Genomic DNA, 19,787 nt, shown 5'->3' with positions numbered 1-19,787 from the left:
CAGTGAAGCTCGCTGTCCAGCAGTGTGCTATGTCAATCTCACACCTACACCATGTGCCAGCAGCTTATGCAGCAAAAATGTTACATGAACCAAAAGCAAGCGACCATGCTTTAAAGTCTCAGCAGAGTAGTCCTCCCCAAAGTCTGACAGTCAGGGGTCCCCACCATAGTCAGTCAAACACAGCCTCCAACACCAGTTATGGGGATTGGGGTGTACTTGGTGGGTGGGGGGGGAAGATGTGGGGGGCTGTGCCTCTGCAGTCCAGGGGGTGGGTCACAGTCAGTCCTGAGGCTCCACATGGGGCCAGTCCAGGGAATAGAGCTAGCACATTTGGGAATATCTACAGGCATCAGTCAGGGCTATGGTCAATTCTTTTCCAGGGCTGTCTGGTTAGCTCACTCGAGGTCAGTCTGACTCATAAAATTTGGAAAGGTGTCATTCAAGAACTGATTCGAGAATTGCTACTTTCCCACTGTTATCAGACTTTTGAACAGAACTCTTATACTGTATATTAAAGTTGATCTCTCTCTGCACCTTCTCTGTAGCTGTGACACTACATTCTGCATTCTATTCTATTGTCGAAAAGTGTGGCGCTGGAAAAGCACCGCAGGTCAGGCAGCATCCGAGGAGCAGGAGAGTCAACGTTTCAGGCATTAGCTCTTCATCAGGAAGTGCCACACTTTTCCAGAGCCACACTTTTTGACTCTGATCTCCAGCATCTGCAGTCCTCACTTTCTCCCATTCTGTTCTATTGCCCTGATGTACTTGCATAAGGTATGATTTGCCTGGATGGTGCACAAAACAATACTTTTCACTGTATCTCAGTAAATGTGGCAATAATAAAAACCAAATCAAACAAACAGTAGGACCTATGTCTGGAGTGAAGGAGTGCAGGTGTGTGTGCCTCTCCCGCAGACCCTGAGGTTCCCAGACCTGGCAGCTACCAACGCACCAATGGAGACAGACCCTCTGAGGCAGGTGGGTGGTGATGGTGTCACTGAATTGCTGTAGCCTTTGGGCACTGAGGGTCACTGCCTACCACATACCTGCCTGCTGCTGCTGTTCATCACTGTGCTTGTGGATAATTGCTGACAACACAGGATCCTCTCTGGCCTGGGGCTGAGCAGGTGCCTGGTCTGCGATAATCCTCCAAGTGCCAGTGGCCTGGGCTGATTCATTCTTGGCCAGTTGCGGAATTGTCACAGTGAGGTTCCCAGCAAGTTACGCTCTCAATCCTTTGAAGCATGATGTTCCCATCAAGGCGTCAGTCTCTAGACTGGTGGAAGGTGCAGGAGGCAAACTTACCAATTCTTCCTCTGACACCTCGTGAACTCTCTCCCCCTATGGTCATGGACACCTCATTGGCAAGACACAAGGGAGGACTAATGAAGCGTCCAGTGGTTAGAATTATTGGGCAGTGAATTGCACTGATAGTGGGGTCACCGTGAGATGTGTCATAGAAATCATAGAATCCCGACATTATGGAAACCGGCCATTTGGCCCAACAAGTCCACACCAACCCTCCAAAGAGTAACCCACCCAGATCCATTCCCCTACCCTATTACTCTACATTACCCCTGAGTAATGCACCTAACCTACACACTCCTGAATGCTATGAGCAATTTGGCATGGCCAGTTCACCTAACCTGCACATCTTTGGATTGTACCGGAATTCCCGGGGGAAACCCACACAGACACAGGGAGAATGTGTGAACTCCATACAGACAGTTGCCCGCTGGCTGGAATCGAACCTGGGCCTCTGGCTGTGTGAGGCAGTGGTGCTAACCCCAATGTCACCCCAATGCATGTGTGGAATGGAGATGGTTGGTTGGTGGAACATGGATGCCTTGGCATGTTTGCAGAAGGGGTCCCAGCCTTCTCCAGCAAAGGATAAGATTCTTTCACTCATCAGGGAGTGAGGAATCTAATATTGGACACCCTAATAGCTATTTAGGCCCTTGCTGTCCTGTTGAGAACTGTGTCCTCCTGGAGTGAGAGAAAGGGTGAATTACATGAAAATCGGTGGCATGGCTGTTACTGCTGGTTCAAAAGGTGTCATGGCAAGTGTTCAAGCAGAATAGAGACCAGACAGGGCTAATAGTGTGGGCGACTGTTAGGACAGTGAGTGAGGTAAGATATTGCAGGAAGTAGTGAGAGTGGCAGAACATGAGCCTTTGTGGGAGGTGAGTGGTAGTAGTAGAGATGGAGTGAGTGTGACGTAGCAGAGAGAGGAGTTTGGCACTTGCCCAGCTGAAGTAGAAAAGGTCATTGACCTTGTTGTGGCATTGTGGGCAGCGCAGTGGTTCAATGGTTAAGCATTGCTATCTCACAGGTCTGGGGACCGGAATTTGATTCCACCCTCAGGTGACTCTTTGTGTGGAGTTTTCATGTCTGCATGGGGTTCCTCAAAATGCTTGGTTTCCTCCCACAGTTCAAAGATGTGCAGATTAGGTAGATTGGCCATGCTAAATTGCATGTGCAGGATATGCAGGCTGGGTGGATTAGTCAGGGGAAATGTGGGGTTATGGAGATAGGGTGAGGGCATGGGTTTGGGTAGGCTGTTCTTTGGAGGGTTGGTGTGAACTTGATGGGCTGAATGGCCTAGAGGGCATTTGCACTATAGGGATTCCATGTTCCTCCAGATAGTGGAGACTGCAGTCACCTCAGGGGTGACAATGGGCCAGGCTTCCTCTGTTGCTCCCCCATCACCAAGATCTCCAGGACCCTGTTGGAGAATCATGGTATTTCTTTCCTTATTCAACATCTTCTTACTGAATGCCCAACATTGAGCATGGCACCTTTGCAATGCCACCCCGTCTGTTTGCACAATGGGCTCTTAAATATGGCATGGACACCAAGGATGCTGGTCTCTAGATGGATAGCCACTGGGGGCAAGTTCTTCCAGATAAGATGGGGTTAGAATCAAGCGAAAGGTGCACCACAGGGAGGGAGGTAGTCAATGATGCACATTTGGTAAAATCTCACTGGGCATCATGGTGAAAAATCCTCCCAAAAATTCAGTGGCACAGACTAAACAAAAATCACTGTCATTACTGTTCACTGAGTTCTCAAAATCCCATCAGGGTTGGGAACATGAAGTTGCACATAGTCATTCAACAGTAGTTTTTTTGAGGATTTGACCTAGACTCAGCATTACATCTTGACTTTTATATCTTGTACCTCTTGTCATAAAACCCAATATTTCATTAACCCTTTCCTACATGACCTCAGGCTTAAGGCATTTCTTTTAATTTTCCTATGGATCATAACCCTCAAATCTCTCAGCAGTGGGTTGACCCTTTTCACCTGCTGTTGACCGAGAAGAGATTGGGCAAACCATTCTAAAGTAATCTCAGAATTGTTCCAGTGTAGAAGCAGATAATTCAGCCCATACTGCCTACACTGGCTCTTTAAATAAGCACCATTCAGACAGAAGGCCATCCATTCAGCAGGGCAGATTCTTAAGGTGTGAGGAGAAAGATTTTAAAAAGACATGAGGGGTAATGTTTTTACACAGAGAGTGGGTTGTGTGTGGAATGAATTTTCAGAGGAAGTGGTGCATGTGCGTACAGTTACAACATTTAAAAGACATTTGTATAAGTTAATGAAAAGGGAAGGTTTGGAAGGACATGGGTCAAGCACAGGTAGATGGGACTAGTTTAGTTCAGAATCATGGTTGGCATGGACTGGTTGGACCGAAGGGTCTGTTCCGTAAAGGCCTCTTGTGAGGCAACCTGTCAAAGATTTTCTGATAATCCACATTCACTCCATCTATGCATTTCTCTTACTTAGTATACAGGTCACCTCCTTGAAGAACTCCATCAGAGTTTGACAAGTGCAACCTTCCTTTCCCTGGTAATTGTTTCTAATTATTTGTCTTCCCTCTGCTTATTTAGCATTGCCATCCTGATTAAAATTCCAAAATGTTCAGAGTCCAGTGGTTTGTAACCTCCCTGGCATGCCTGTACAGTACATCTTGTATGGCAAACGTCACTCTCAAAGTACAGCTGCACATCATGTGCTGATCTAGTGCTGTACTAGTGATTTAGCTGTTGGATATTCAGTTTCTATTCATTTATTTTTTTCACAGGATGTGAGTGTTGCCAGTTTTGTCATTTTTTTTATTCATCCCGAGCTGCCCTTGAGATGTTAATGGTGAACCATGTTCTTGAGCAGCTGCAGTGCTTATAACGTAGGAGCACCCGCAATTCTGTTCAGAATAAAGGGAGCTCCAGGATGTTGACCCCTCTACAGTGAAGGAACAAAGTTATAATTCAAAGTCAAAGTGGTGTGTGACTTGGACAGCAACTTGCTGATCCGATGTATCTGCTCCTTTAGTCCTTGTAGGTGATAGGGAAATGATGTGGAGGTGCCGGTGTTGGACTGGGATGGACAAGGTCAGAGGTTACATCACACCAGGTTATAGTCCAACAGGTTTATTTGAAATCACAAGCTTTCAGAGTGCTGCTTCTTCATCAGGTGAAAATTCAAATTGTGTTTCAAATAAACCTGTTGGACTGTGAAGTGGTGTCATGTGACTTCTGATCTGAGAGGGAAATGCATTTGCAAGGTGCTGTAAAAGGAGCTGTTTACTGATGGGGAAATTTTGAATTGGGTTTTAGTGGACTGGCTGCCAATTAACCCAGCTGCTTTGTCTGGAGTGGGGTGTTGAACTTCTTAAGTATCGCTGCAACCACACCCATCCAGGCAAATGGGGAGTACTCCACCACACACGCCTGAATTGTACTTTTTGAATGGCACATGCTTTGGACGTCAAGAGGTGAGTGTGCACTATAGAATCCGCAGTCTCTTACCTGTTCTTCTAGCCTATTTAATACAGCTGGTCCAGTTCAGTTGTTCGTCAATAGGAATGCCCAGGATCTTAGGGAATTCTGCAAAAATAAAGGAAATAGTTTGACTCTCTCTTGCTGGAAATAATCATTGCCTGACACCTACTCGTTACTCGTCAACCCTAGCCTGAATGTTGTCTAGGTCTGCATGGACACAGGTTGCTTCAGTAAATTTAACAACTTGCAAACAGTCATTAGAACACAATCTATTACTCCAGGATCCACCTTGTGTAAGACTCCAGTTCAACCCTAGCTGGACTCAAAATGCTTTATAAAGTATCTTCATCACCAGTGGGAAACTGGGAATGAACAATCATTGTCATAATTGCCCACATCCTGAAGATAAATAATAACATTTCACAAAACTAAACATGGGAAAATTGTTCAATTGCCTCACTCTTCTGAGATTGGATCTCCAAAGTGCCTTTAAGATTTTGGACTAAAGAACTGTGCTCTACAATTGCAACACTATAGGAGTCCAGAGGAGGTGGAAATTGTGGGGAATCTGTTCCCAGTAATTCTAGCACTGCCTGCATGATTGCCATATTTGGAAGGGCCATAATCTGGACAGGCCATGCATGCGCTGGTGGTACTGGAAGTATATGGAATGGTTAAGTTGTGGTGTCAGTCAGCATTAGTACAGTTTTTCTGTGCTCAGTCTGCCATGGGTGACCTCACCAAGCATGTGCAAGGATCCTGTCGATATCTTCTGTAATATGCTGCACTAGGGACTCCCCATCTGCACAATTTAAAAACACCAGCTTGGGACTTTCAGGTAAGGGGTTTCTGACTGTCATTTGCTGCAGCAATATGCAAGTACTGTGTGGTTGGAGAAGCTGACACAACTCACTTCAATGGCGCTGGACCATCACAAACAGCAGATTTTGAAATTCTGTGAGCAGAGAATGTGTTCTAACCTGGGCAGTGGTTTGTTAGGGGAGGGGGGGAGCTTTCGTCACGGTTCCTCTTGACCTGTGACTAACAGGGAAATGTTGGAGTAGAGGAACAAGAAACGTGAGGTTGTGCGCAGGGTCAGAAGGCAGGGGCTTCTCAACCAGACATTAAACCCATATCGGGCGCTTAGAGAGCATATTTCCCACCACCACCTTAGCTAGGAGCAGTTTCTGGGTGAGCAATGCTTCACCAATGTCATTGCATTGTGCCATCACCACATCTAAACTTGCTGCTGTGGCCATGAAGATTACTGTTGTCCTCAATGCCTCTAACCAATGCCTATACTCCTACTCCTAACTCTTATGTTTGTACATCTTGGGTTCACTCCAGTGCCATCACTGACATCTCTCAGTTTACTATGCATCACCACATTGTGGGAGTCACAGATTCCCTGTACACCAGGACAGGAGACTTCATTATCTTCTCACGAAGCAGAGGGCAGCATGGGTAATGGGCATATGGGTTTCTCTAATAAAGACCGTCACATCGTACATGTCCCCAAAATCCTGAAATACAAGCCAATACATTGAAATAATTCCAGAATTATTTTGTCCAACAACATTGCATTGATTATATTAATGGCATCCTGTTACTTAGACTAGTTTAGAGGTTTTATATCAGGGCTTTAGGAGGTTTATTTGAATAAACGAGTTTTGTAGCTGAACCACTGTTTTTGTGAGGTTTTTATAAAGTCCACTAAGCATTATAAAAGGGGACGAGAATAGAAATCACTTACTCTACACATACTTGTGCTTTCTCTTGACCCCTGTTTATGTGCACCATTTCCTGACCTCCACAGTCACATCTCAAAGATTGCAGCATGGCTAATGGAAGTGGTGGAAATCTAGGAAGACCAGCTCCAAGCAGGAATGGGCATTTAGGGAGTGAACTGAGATTACATCTTCAGTTGCAGTAGTCTGCGCTGGCTGAGGGTCTGTGGGTGGAGTGGTTGGAGGAGGCGCTGTCACCTCAGAGACCGCAGCACATTGATGCACCATGGCCTCATTACTATGTATCTGGGGAAGGCTTAAGCAATGGTAGTGATCTGTTAGATAGATTTCTGGCCTGGTGTGGAACTTTGCATGCCCGTTTGAGCGCTGGTACCCAGTGCTGTATTGGCAGCAGTCCAACCCAGGCTAACCTTGCAAGACTAAAGCAGATATCTTAAGATCTCAATGGGAGGTTTCTCTCTTATACATTGAAATCATGTTGCTACACAGGCTGAGGGATTGGCTCTGCTTCATGAGTGTATTCATGTGTCTTGGAGTGTATTCATGTGTCTCGCTCCCAACAGAGGTGCTGGTAGAAGGGCAATACTCACCCCTTACCCCCCCCACACCCCCAACCAGCCCTGCAGCTGCCAACTCATGTGTGGTGTCTCATCACAGGCTTGTAAGTAGCTGCTGTGCCTGGATCTGAAATGGTGTCTCTGAATATCAGATCACATGACCATTCAGGTTGGTTGCCTGTAGCAGCCGCAGTGACAGGTGTGTCAATAATTCAGGGTTTCCTTCAAGACTCTGTTGTGTAAATGTGTCAGTAAGTGCAACATTGTCTTGCAAGAGAGACGGAATGGTATCAGTGAGCGTATTGCCCTATGTTTGGCTAAGGTGCCTACCATGGTTGAATCACCGCTGATGATGTGGAATGTTGAGATGAGTATTTGAAACTCCCAGCAGTTGGACATGAATCCCAAGATTGCTCAAGATTCCTGATAGATAGGTAGTGGGAAGTTATTGTACATTAAATGGTGTGTGAGGTTGGTGGTGTGTTGGACACTAGGTGGCATTTGCTAATGGATTCACTAACCTTGACCAGTTATACATGGCCATTGAACCTTTCTTGACACCACAGCCAGGTCACTGGGGTCAAACAGTTTTCAGTGACCTCTGTAGCTATTTGCTCCAACTATTGTTTTAATTGGTGAATGACCTTCTGTGGAACTATGACATTCTCCCCTCCTTTTCTTCACTTGCATTGAGCTCTCCAGTGTTTTACGTCTTTCACTTCATCCAGAACCTCCCCTTTATGGGGTGCACACTGGCTTTAGCTCATGGTTGCCTTGGAGGAACCTGGGCATCTGTACCAGCAGCCAAAAGCAATGTGTTTAGTACTCAACTGCAATCAAAGGAAGGAACAGGCAGCACAAATTTGCCTGTTCTCTGACTTACCTCAGTTGGGTTTGGGTAACTGTACACCACAAACCTTGTGTCTGCACATGGGCCACATACAATTTATAATCCTAAAATCTATATTGCTTGAGTCCTTAGAAAAATACATCTTCTGGCAAATATGGTGTGGGCTAACTTTTATGACACTTAAAGACATACGTTGATACCTGGCTGCACAAATGCACCAGCTGACAAAGGTCAATCTGTCTAACCTTGAAAGTTGAAAGGGCAGTTCCATATGCTTCTTTGAAAACTTCTTGCCTGATTTGAGCTTTCCTCTCAAAAGAGCATAGCTTCCATCAAATATCTTGCAATGTTGTTTAACTGGGATTTAAAAGTCTATGAACAATGGTGGGAGCTTGCTTTATCAGTTGTCATCACTTCAATGCAAGCTAAAGGAAAAACTAAAGGCAGAAAAGTTAAGATGATACAAGAAAAAACTGCTTCCACCATTAGGGTTCACCTCTCTCAGCATTATTTAGTTCAGACCGTAACAAGACTGTAAGTGGGGCCAGGAGTTGAGTTCAGCATCAATGAGCAGGTTAACAGCCACGTTATTTTTCCACAGTTTGATGCAAAGTACTTGATTCACCATCGCCTCTGGCCAGTGAAATCTGCTCTTTCAGATAAAATAGTAAACTTATCTCCAAATAAAATTTGTATGGACATAAATGGAGATTGAAAGGCAGAAAATAAAGTATGGAAAATGGAGCTGTCTGGACAGAATGCTCTCCCCTTATCCCAGGTAGAAATGTCACACATGATCAACTCCATCGATGTAAATTACTGCAGATGCTGAAATCTGAACTAAAAACAAAAAGTGCTGGAGATCACAGCGGGTCAAGCAGCGTCCCTGGAGAGAAAGCAAGCTAATGTTTTGAGTCGTAATGTTAGTTTGCTTTCTTTCAATGGATGCTGCATGATCCACCGTGATCTCTAACATTTTTTGTTTTCAGTACCAACTCTTATCAGTTTTTCTAAGATTACCATGGCAACAAGCCTCTTAGTAGTTGCACCTTAATCTTTGTCAGCCTGACCAGGAGCATATTCCCACTCCCTTGCAAGATTGAAACCTTCTTCACTATTAAATGCAGAGGTTCATGTATTTTTAAGGAACTCGTTAATTAAGATATCAACATCCCTCGTCACACAATCAGGTTTTACAGCTTCTTCACTGTTCCATTATTAGAGTGTTGAACACATGACAAAGTAGATAGAAAAATCATTACTTTTGGATATCCAGTGATGGAAGTGCTTAGGCATGGTGAAAGGGCATTATTGTAATATTATCTGAATGACTTTTAGTAAACCATGAAAGGTTCCACTTTTATAAAACCTTTGAAAGACAAATCATGTGAGTATACAATCATGACTTGAGTTTATTCCTTCCCTGTAATTTGTGAGAGCGTTAGACACCTTTCTATTGAAATGTGTTCTGATGAGATCTATTACACAATAATGACATGCATTTAGACAGTATTCTTCATGGTTACAGAACAATTTAAAGCACTTTATATAAATGAGATACATCTACCAGTGTAGTTACAATTGAAATGCAAGAAAAGTAGCAATTGTCTGAGCAGAGCAACTTCACAGTATTGTGATAATGAACACACAAACATTTTTAGGTGTATTAATTGAGGGATAAATATTGATAATACACTGGTAGTCATTTGTCTGCTCCTCTTCAAAATTGTGCTGTGGCATTTTCCATGTCCATCTGATAGGGCTTTAGTTTCATGTCTCATCCACAAGATTGCATCTCCTAAAGGCCCCCAAGACTGTTCGATTCAGTCACAGAGAATCAGAGTCCTACAGCACAGAGACAGGCCCTTTAGCTCAAACTGGTCCATGCCGACCAAAATGTTCATCCACGCTAATCCCATTTCCCTTCATTTGGCCCATATTCTTCTAAACCTTTCCTATCCATATATTTGTCCAAATGCCTTTTAAATGTTGTTAATGCACCTGCCTCAACCACTTCCACTGGCAGCTCATTCCATATGCGTACCACCCTCTGTACAAAAAGGTTTCCCCTCAGGTTCCCTTTCATTCTTTCCTCTCTAACCTTAAACTGATGCCCTCGTCCTTGATTCCCCAACCCTGGGAAAAAGACTGAGTGCATTCACCCTATTCATGATCTCATACCTTTCTATAAGATCCCGAACCAGTCTCCTATGCTCTAAAGAAAAAAGTCCTAGCTTGTCCAGTCTCTCCCTATAACTTAGACTATTGAGTCCTAGCAACAGCCTTGTAAATTTCTTCTGCATCCTTTCCAGTTTAATACATCCTAACAATGGCAAGATGACCAAAACTGAACACAATACTCCAAGTGCGGCCTCTCCAGTGTCATGTACAACTGCTCTGGTGAAAGAAAAATAAACGGTTTTCATTTATATAGTGCTTTTCAAGTTCAGAGAGCTCAAAGCATTTTACAGTCATTGAAGTATTTTTTGTGGAGCAGACACTGTCATAATTTAGGAAAGATTAGTGACCAACATATGCACAAAGAACTCTCATAAAACAGTTCTTTCCATGAATAATCAGATAATCTTGTTTATGATGTGTTCGAGGGATAAATCTTCATCAGGACACTGGGAATTTCTTTTAAGTAGTGCCAGGAGATCTTTTACATCCAGCTGAGGTAGTATATGGGGGCCTCAGTTTAACAACTCATTTGAAAGGTGGCACCCACAACAATGCAGCACTTCCTCAGTAGTGCACTGAAGTGTCAGCTTTGATTTTTAAACCCAAATCCTGTGTTGGGACTCATACTTGAAGCATTGTGGCTCAAAGCCACAGTTGACATTATTAACCTGTATCGCTGAATTATTGAATTGTATAAGAGCAGACTTGACTGGGTAGATGCAGGGAGGTTGCTTCCTCTTGTGGGAGAGTGTAGGATGAGAGGCCATAATTTCAGTCTAAGGGGTCATCCATTTCATACAGAAATAAGGGGGAATATCTCCTCTCAGAGGACTGTAAATCTGTGGAATTCTTTACTGTACAGGCTATAGAGACTGGGTCACTGAGTATATTCAACACTGAGAAAGAGAGATTTAATTAGTAAAGGAATCAAGAGTTATGGGCAAAAGGCAGGAAAGTGGAGTTGAGGATTATGAGATCAATTGTGATCTCACTGAATGGCAGAACAGAGTTGATGAGCTGAATGACCTGTTTCTGCTTCTGTGTCTTATGGTCTTGTTTTGCCCATGTTTCTAGAGATGGCATTGAAACTACAACTTTCTGACTCAGATTATAGTAATACCCTTTGAAGTACAGTTAACAGGATTTCTGAAATCCAATATTTGTAAGTTTTTATGACTTAGATTTAGATTTTATGATCGCTTGAACCCAAGTACAGAAGTACCTGTACAGTGAAGTGCTTAATGTCATCAGACATGGCGTCATCCTAGGTATAAAGGTACTTAGGTACAAAAAAAGCTGAGGTATAAAGCAGTAAAAGAAACAAAGTTAAAACATTAAGCATTACCATCAGAGAATAAGTGGAAAAATAAAGAAATAAGGTAATAGTTAATATTAAAATTGTTCTTCATATAAACTAGAAAAAGGGAAGGAAAAATGTTAAAATTCAACAGCCTTAGCTTATGCTTCTCTGCCTTTAAGTTATTGCTAACCATTTGCACAGGGATATGAGGTAGTGTCCACGTTGAAGAAAGCACGCATTCAAAAATATTATTTACTCAACCCCTTCCCCACAGCCAATTGTTGAAGCAGAGATCGTTTTGGGGAATTTACAGTGAGTGTGCAACTGACCATTCACACTTCACTGAGACTCTGAGGGTAGATCAAAGTTAGTAATGCCACTACATAAACATTGCCATTCTGAAAGTGGCTCAAGGAACTTCAAAAATCTTTCTGATGGATGGGGGGGGGGGCGAGATTTACATTTATGTTGGCATTTTAGTGTTAGAGTCTGTTAAGATGACCTTATTGCCAGCAGCTATTCGGGGTGGAGGGGTTGGCTCGGAGCCTGGCCAGTTTCACTTATAGCAAAAGCGTCTGTGCTTTGGACTGGTCTAAGTACCAGTTCTGAAATGCCCAGTCAGCTGAGCATATGGCAGTGTGGGACCCATACAGCACCTTTCCCTGTCTCCGAGTCTCCTCTAGTTACCTCACCAATGAGATGGAGTTCCTGCTATAATACAGTCACTGTTATAAAGCACACTATGAAAGGGTAGATGCAGAGAGGCTGTGTCCACTTGTGAAAGATTCTAGGACCAGAATACAGGATCACGTATTTAAGACAGAGATGAGAAGGATTTTCTTCTCCCAGAGGGTAATGAATCTGTGGAATTCTTTACTACAGAGTGTTGTAGATTGGGTGGTATATTCAAGGCTGACATAGACACATTGTTAATCAGTAAGAGAATCAAGGTTTACAGGAAAAAGACAGGAAAGTGGAGTTGAAGATTATGAGATAAAACCCGAAAGGACTGCAGATGCTGTGAATGAGAAACAAAGGAAGGGTCACCAGACCCAAAACATTAACCCGGATTTCTCTTCACAGCTGTTGCAAGCTTTTTCAGCCACTTCTGTTTTTGTTGTTAAAAATTATTAGATCCGCTATGATCTCATGAAATGGTGGAGCAAACTTTTCTGCTCCTGTGCCTTATGGTCCTACAGAATGCAATTTGCAACATTTCTCCTTGACGGATTCTCCAATGGACTGAGTGGAGATGTTGTTGCAAAGGTACAACTTCACCCATTCCAGCCCTTTAACTTATATCACAACTTATATCACAACTTCACCCATTCCAGCCCTTTAACTTATTGTTGTTGCAAAGGTACAACTTCACCCATTCCAGCCCTTTAACTTATATCACAACTTATATCACAACTTCACCCATTCCAGCCCTTTAACATATATCACAACTTTTTTTTCAGAGGCAAAGGAATAACTAGGAATTACTTTCCCTTGGACTTTCACAAGATAGTTCCGGATGAGAAAGCTCATTAATTGCTCTTTGTCTGAACAAGAGTTTCATGACATTAGTCTTTAAATTGAACACATAACCTCAATTAACACTCAAGTACAGCACTGCAGTGGGCAAAGCCATCCAACCATTATGAATCAAGTGTATCTTATTGTCTTGCAAGTTTTTTTTTATTAATAATAGCCTTGCAAACATATTCTGCTGATGGTAATTCTGTCTGATGATAGCCAACTAATGGAATGACATTGAGGAAAGCCCCATTCAGAAAGTTAACATGATACAATGGGTTGATTGGCCCCATTTTGAGTGAAGATTAGAGTGGTGCTGGAAAAGTACAGCAGGTCAGGCAGTGTCTGAGGAGCAGGAAAATCGATGTTTTGAGCAAAAGCCCTTCATTCAGGCTGATTAAGGGCTTTTGCCCCAAACATCGATTCTCCTGCTCCTCAGATGCTGCCTGACCTGCTGTGCTTTTCCAGCACCATTCTAATCTTGAATCTGATCTCCAACAGGTAAAAACAATGACTGCAGATGCTGGAAACCAGATTCTGGATTAGTGGTGCTGGAAGAGCACAGCAGTTCAGGCAGCATCCAAGAAGCTCCTTGGATGCTGCCTGAACTGCTGTGCTCTTCCAGCACCACTAATCCAGAATCTGATCTCCAACATCTGCAGTACTCACCTTTGGCCTCATTTTGAGATGCACCAATTCTATGAATTGCCTCAGACTGCAGGGGACATCCTCAGTGTAGTGGTATGTAAACTTGGAGCCTTTTTCTGAAAGCTAGTTAGAATGTTGCAGTTAAAGCAACTGATTGGATTCACAAGTGTTGGCCGGGTTCTGAGACCATGAGGGAAGGAGGATATGATGAGTATGAAGTCAACACTACAGACTGATCTTGGGATTGCTGGTCTGAATAGTACCCTTTCTGCCAAGAACCAAGAGAGAACAAAAAGAAACTACTTGCCCACAGCGAGCAGAATACTGAACGTTTTGCAACCTACAAGAACATTGAGCTGTGTGCATTCTTTACGACAGTGTTATGAGAGATGGGAGCAAGTTGGCCGAACAAGCTGTTCGCAAGTCTTATCTTAACACAGCAACATATTGACATAAAATGGAAGGCTCTTACCGTATTTTGGAACCAGCAGTTAAACTGCTGGCCTTATGTTTGGGAAGAAAAAAATAACTTTTTCTGTAAGTCACTTGGGATTTTGACATCAAGCGACTGGAAATTATTTAAGCAGCTTGGAGGTGCTATTCTGTCCCATTTGCTGCTTGTATTCCTGGACGGGGGCCAGTTCTAATAGAAAGAGCTTAGCTGTAGTGTTCAGACAATATCGAGCAGATAGTCCTAATGCCATTTCGCTTCCTGTAAAGAGGAGCTCTGACCGGCTGAGGGAGTGTGTGAGCACTGGGGCACTGACACTTGTGATGCAGCCACTGAAGAGGTCGGATGGACAGCGATGGTGTAACTGAGAAACAGGGAGAAGAGAACATGAGTTACGTTTCTACCCTTCACATCCGATTGCAGAAACCCTGTCGGCAACCGGGCGATAGACAGGAGGCGGCAGACAAGGTGGTGTCGCCAGCAAAGCTTGGGACTGGAGCTCAGAGATCAGATGCTGACTCTATCAGTGCAGGTTAGAAAGCTCTGTGTGCGTTATTATAGCTAGTGCTCACATGCAGTGTATGTGTCAACTCAGATATCTGAGGATGTTTTATACATACACACGACGACAGTATAATAAACGTTAGATAAAAAATTGATTGCGTTTCATTTTTAATACGATGAAACTTTGACCTGCCATGTTCCAACTCTTTTGAAACAGGCAGGCCAGAATAGCACAGAGGAAAGCCAGCTCAAACTACATTCAAATCATTAGAATCAAGGAACTTCTGATTTAAAAGGAGCAAACTGTATTTACACTGTGAACTCAGGCTGCATATTATTTGTCCTGTACACTGTTGCATGTTTGCAAATGTAATCTTTCTACATGATTTGAAGGCATATTTATATTATTAATGCTTAGGGACCATCGTCTTTTATATTAATATTATTAATATATTTGCATAAGTGATTAAAGTTTGTAAATGGGTAGAAATTTATTTGTATTTCATTTCATCTCCACATTTTTTTTATAATGGAAATAGCAAAATGCACCTGTATCTGAAAAGGAATATCAGTTACTTTACCATTATGTCCAGGAATATTTTCTTTAATAGGTGATTGCTGTTCCCACCGGTATTATCTTGTTTGTCATTTTTAAAATACCCCAAAATTAAAAGAACTGAAAATCATGTTTTTTGTCCACAAGTGGAGTTGACTATCTCTTGTTCATGGGAAATGATTAGCCTCCCTTTTTTTCCCCCATTGTTTTCTGGTTTGTTTCAAATTTACTGTTTTTTTTCTTTTCAAATCCTCCTGCATTTTGCATGCGTTCTGTGAAATAATGAGGTTTGAGAGCTGACTGCAGAGTCACTGCTTATTGGCCAAGAGTAGGCATGTTCTGTTCATACACAATAACCTGGACTTGGTTAGCTTATAATAATCAAAGCTTGCAGATGTTGCAAGACTTTCAGGAATGTGGTAAATAGTGAAACTCCTGTAACCACCAACTTGTGCCAACTACGAGGTGTATCAGTACGTTTAACTGATTGGCTAAGCTCATCTCACCAAATCAAGATGGGAACAGGGGTAGGCCATTCAGCCTGTTGAACCTGCTCCACAATCCAATATGGTCACGGGTGATTGAACACTCCATCTTTTTCATTACCCCTTCCCTAACATTCTCTATATTACTAGTCATCAGCAATCTATCGATCTCTACTTTAAACCGATTCAAAGACAAAGCTCCTACTGTCCTCTAGGATAGAGAATTCCAAAAGTTCACAACAAGTAAAAGAAAAATGCTCCTTGGCTTGGACTTGAGTGTGATTCCTCTTATTTTTAAGTAGACCCCTGGGTTTTGGACTCCCAGTCAGGGGAGACATCTTATCTGCATCTATCCTGTCTACCTCTTAAGGTTTTTTGTAAATTTCTGTGATTTAGTCATTCTTTTGAAACTCTATAGTGGGCGGCACGGTGGCACAGTGGTTAGCACTGCTGCCTCACAGTGCCAGGGACCCGGGTTCAATTCCCGCCTCAGGCGACTGACTGTGTGGAGTTTGCACATTCTCCCCGTGTCTGCGTGGGTTTCCTCCGGGTGCTCCGGTTTCCTCCCACTGTCCAAAGATGCGCAGGTCAGGTGAATTGGCCATGCTAAATTGCCCGTAGTGTTAGGTAAGGGGTAAATGTAGGGGTATGGGTGGGTTGCGCTTCGGTGGGGCGGTGTGGACTTGTTGGGCCGAAGGGCCTGTTTCCACACTGTAATGTAATGTAATGTAATCTAATCTAATGTATGTTCAGTTAGCCCAATCTGTCTTCATATCAGAGGTCACACAACACCAGGTTACAGTCCAAATGGTTTATTTGAAATCATAAGTTTTCAGAGCGCTAGTCCTTTGTCAGGTTGTTAACCTGTTGGGCTATAACCTGGTGTTGTGTGACTTCTGACTTTGTCCAGGAGAAAGTGAGGACTCCAGATACTGGAGATCAGAGCCGAAAAGTGTGGCACTGAAAACGCACAGCAGGTCAGGCAGCATCCGAGGAGTAGGAGAATTGATGTTTCAAGCATAAGCCCTTCATCAAGAATGTGGGAGTGAGGGGAAGGGGGCAGAAAGATAAATAGGAGAGTGGGTTGTGGAGGAGGTAGCTGGGAAGGCGATAGGTAGATGCACCATCATTCCCCACCTATATCTACCTATCACCTTCCTAGCTTCCTCACTCTCACCCTCACACTCCTATTAAACTCTCAGCCATCTTCCCCACCCTCCCACATCACTAATGAAGGGCTTATGTCTGAAACGTCGACTGTCCTGCTTCTCAAATGCTGCCTGACCTGCTGTGCTTTTCCAGTGACACACTTTTCGATTGTGACTTTGTCCACCCCAGTCCAACACTGGCACCTCCACATCATGTTTCCCATACACTTCCAGTTCTGCCTTTGAACATAACACTCGGTGGCACAGTAGCTCAGCAGTTAGCACTGCTGCCTCACACCGCCAGGGACCCGGGTTCAGTCCAGCTTCTGGTGAGTAGCTGTGTGGAGTTTGCACATTCTCCCGTGTGTGCATGGGTTTCCTCCGGGAGCTCCGGTTTCCTCCCACAGTCCAAAGCTGTGCAGGTTAAGTGAATTGACCATACTAAATTGCCCATAGTGTTCAGACCCGCGCAGGTTAGGTGTATTAGTCAGGGGAAGTACAGTGCGATAGGGTAGGGAAATGGGTCAGTGTGGACTTGTTGGGCCAAATGGCCCGTTTTCACACTGTAGGGATTCTATTCTATGACATCACTGACAAAGCTCTGCACTTTAGGATTCAAAAGTGAGAAGGTTATATAATCCTGTATAAAATAATGGTCAGATACCAGCTGGAGTCTTAGTTAATTCTGGGAATCACTTTTTTCAGAGGGATATCAAAGCCTTAGTGTGGAGGCAGCAGAGATTTACCAGAATAGTGAAGAGATTTTGACTCCAATGATAAGACTGGAGAAGCTGGTGTTTCTGAACAGGGAAAGTTAACAGGACTTTTATCTGATGTGTTCACTCTGAAGGGTTTTCATAGGGTAGAAAGGCAAAGTATTTCCAGGGTTGCTAACAGAAAGGTGCAGATTTATTGTAATTGCTTAAAAGAACCAGAAGCAACATGAGGGGGAAAAACACCGTTGCCAGATAGTTTGATCTAAAATGCTCCCTAATTAAGGCAAGGTGAAGAAGATTATATAATAAGCTCCAAAAGGAATTTGGGGAGATAGTCATATAGGAAATAGTCACCGTGCTATGAGGTTTACAGTGATTTTGGAACTCTGTCAAAAAGCTCACATGAATGCATTAGATCAAGCGTTCTCCCTGTGCTATTCTTTCTGTTAGGGAGGGGCTTTTGAAACCTCAATCCACAACAGTGTGTAACTACATGGAAAATATCCATCTTTACTTTGTCTGGGTTGTATCATCATTGAACATTGGCTGATTCTGCATTGAGCATTGCTAGCTAGGCCAATGCTTCATACCTACCTGTGTGTTACCCTTCCCCAAGTGGTGCTGGTGGGTCTTTGAGTTGCTCCAGTCCATGTGATGATACATATATAAATGTAAGAAACATTTCCAGCACCTTCCGAGACCTCCCAAATTGCATAGAGTCAATGTGGTAATCATTTTCGCAAACTTATGGTTGTATTGTAGGAAACGTAACACTCAATTTATGTACGGCAAGCTCCCACAAACTACAATGTGAGAGTTTCCAGATAATCTGTTCTTTATGATGTTGGTTAATGATAAATATTAGCCAGCGCGCCAGGGAAAACTGCCCTTCTCTTCTTCAAAATATTCTCCATGGGAATTATTTTCATTCCTGACTGGGCAAACAGAGATGCAGTTTAACATTACATCCAAAAAAATTCATATTTAATGATTTCTGCCATAGGCTATCAGTCCTTGGTTTCTTCTTTCTTCAAATCCTAAAATTGGACTTCAGAATGCAACCTTCTGATTTTCTTCTGATTTCACTCATGAGATGTGGGTGTCACTGACTGGGCAATAAATGTTGGCCCATTTATAGTTGCCCTCCTGAAGATCGTGGTGGGCTGCTTTGTTGAATCATTGTAGACCTTGTGCTATAGATGGGCTAATATTGATGTTAGGGATGGGGTTCCAGGGTTTTGACCCAGCCACACTGAAGGAGGAGAGAGGAGCTTGCAGGTAGTGACATTCACATGTATTTGCTGCCTTATCCTTCTTGATGGAAGTCATCATGGGTTTGGAAGGTGCTAACTATGGAGCCTTGGTGAATTTCTGCATCCTGCTGAGCATTGGGAATGGGAGGATTGAATGTCACCACATTTACAAACAATCAAGTGGGTTGCTTCATCCTGCACAGTGTCAAGCTCCCAGAATGTTGAATAAGCTGAACTCTTCTGGGCAAATGGGGAGTATTCCATCACACTCTTGACTTGTGCCATGTAGATGGTGGACAGGTTTTGAGGAGTCAGGAGGTGAGTTACTCTCTGCAGAATTCTGATGTCGCCTTGTAGCCATTGTATTTATATGGTAGCTCGGTGTCTTCTCAGTGGTAACCCCCCCAGGATGTGGAAAGTGGAATATCTGGTGATGACGATACCAATGAATGTCCAGATGTGACAGTTGGATTCTCTCTTGTTAGAGATGGTCATTGCCCGACACTAATGTGGCGCAAATTTCTTGTCAGCCAAAACCTGGATATTGTCTCAGCTTTGCTGCATTTGATGTGGACTGCTTCAGTATTGGTGAATTTAGAGAGTTAGAAGAAATAATACTGCCAACTGAAGACTGGCAGATGTAAGTTTACAATTCAGGGTAGTTGGAAAAGCTAAGTCTCATTCATTCAATTCTGGACTGAAGAGCCCAGATATTAACACAAGATGGATAATAATGTTTGTGTGTCTCACAATTGGTATTCCTGTGTTCCTTTTTAAGCGGCATGCTCATGATTTTATCGTTGTATAGCATGTGACCTGACATATAAATATTTCAGATTCGGGCCACCTGACTGGGTTACCTGAAGCATAACACACTAATGGGAGCATGCTATAGTTTGTAACTGAATACCCTAATACCAAGCCAGTCACTCCTGACTGTGATTGTTGTAATATTTGTATAAAAGAGTAGCATTACATATTCTGTTGAGTTCTTCAGTACTGTGGTACTCACATGTAATTCTTGAGAGAACCTGAAATTGTGGCATTGTGTAAGGACAGTCTGCTGGAAAATATTAAATGGTAAA

At 43.2% G+C, this 19,787-nt stretch overlaps 1 protein-coding gene and 1 long non-coding RNA gene across 4 annotated transcripts in view; one reads left to right on the top strand and one right to left on the bottom strand.

Annotated features, from left to right (window-relative positions):
- LOC122540008 overlaps nt 1-14,143 on the bottom strand; it is a 47,907-nt gene extending 33,764 nt beyond the window's left edge. For both annotated transcript variants that reach the window (XR_006309228.1, XR_006309229.1), the window contains exons 1-2: nt 14,062-14,143; nt 4,815-4,892 (exon numbers count right to left, since the gene is read on the bottom strand). This is a non-coding gene — a long non-coding RNA (uncharacterized LOC122540008). The remainder of the gene's footprint in view (nt 1-4,814; nt 4,893-14,061) is intronic.
- A 150-nt stretch (nt 14,144-14,293) lies between these two features.
- LOC122540007 (myosin light chain kinase, smooth muscle-like) overlaps nt 14,294-19,787 on the top strand; it is a 93,622-nt gene continuing 88,128 nt past the window's right edge. For both annotated transcript variants that reach the window (XM_043675292.1, XM_043675291.1), the window contains exon 1: nt 14,294-14,572. In XM_043675292.1, the coding sequence (XP_043531227.1) occupies nt 14,386-14,572 (187 nt within the window). In that variant the 5' untranslated portion in view covers nt 14,294-14,385. The remainder of the gene's footprint in view (nt 14,573-19,787) is intronic.

This window comes from Chiloscyllium plagiosum, chromosome 33, assembly GCF_004010195.1.
Source record: "Chiloscyllium plagiosum isolate BGI_BamShark_2017 chromosome 33, ASM401019v2, whole genome shotgun sequence".
NCBI classification, from domain to species: domain Eukaryota; kingdom Metazoa; phylum Chordata; class Chondrichthyes; order Orectolobiformes; family Hemiscylliidae; genus Chiloscyllium; species Chiloscyllium plagiosum.
The sequence above is the reverse complement of the archived record's forward strand: the minus strand, read 5'-3'. Positions and strand labels throughout refer to the sequence as shown.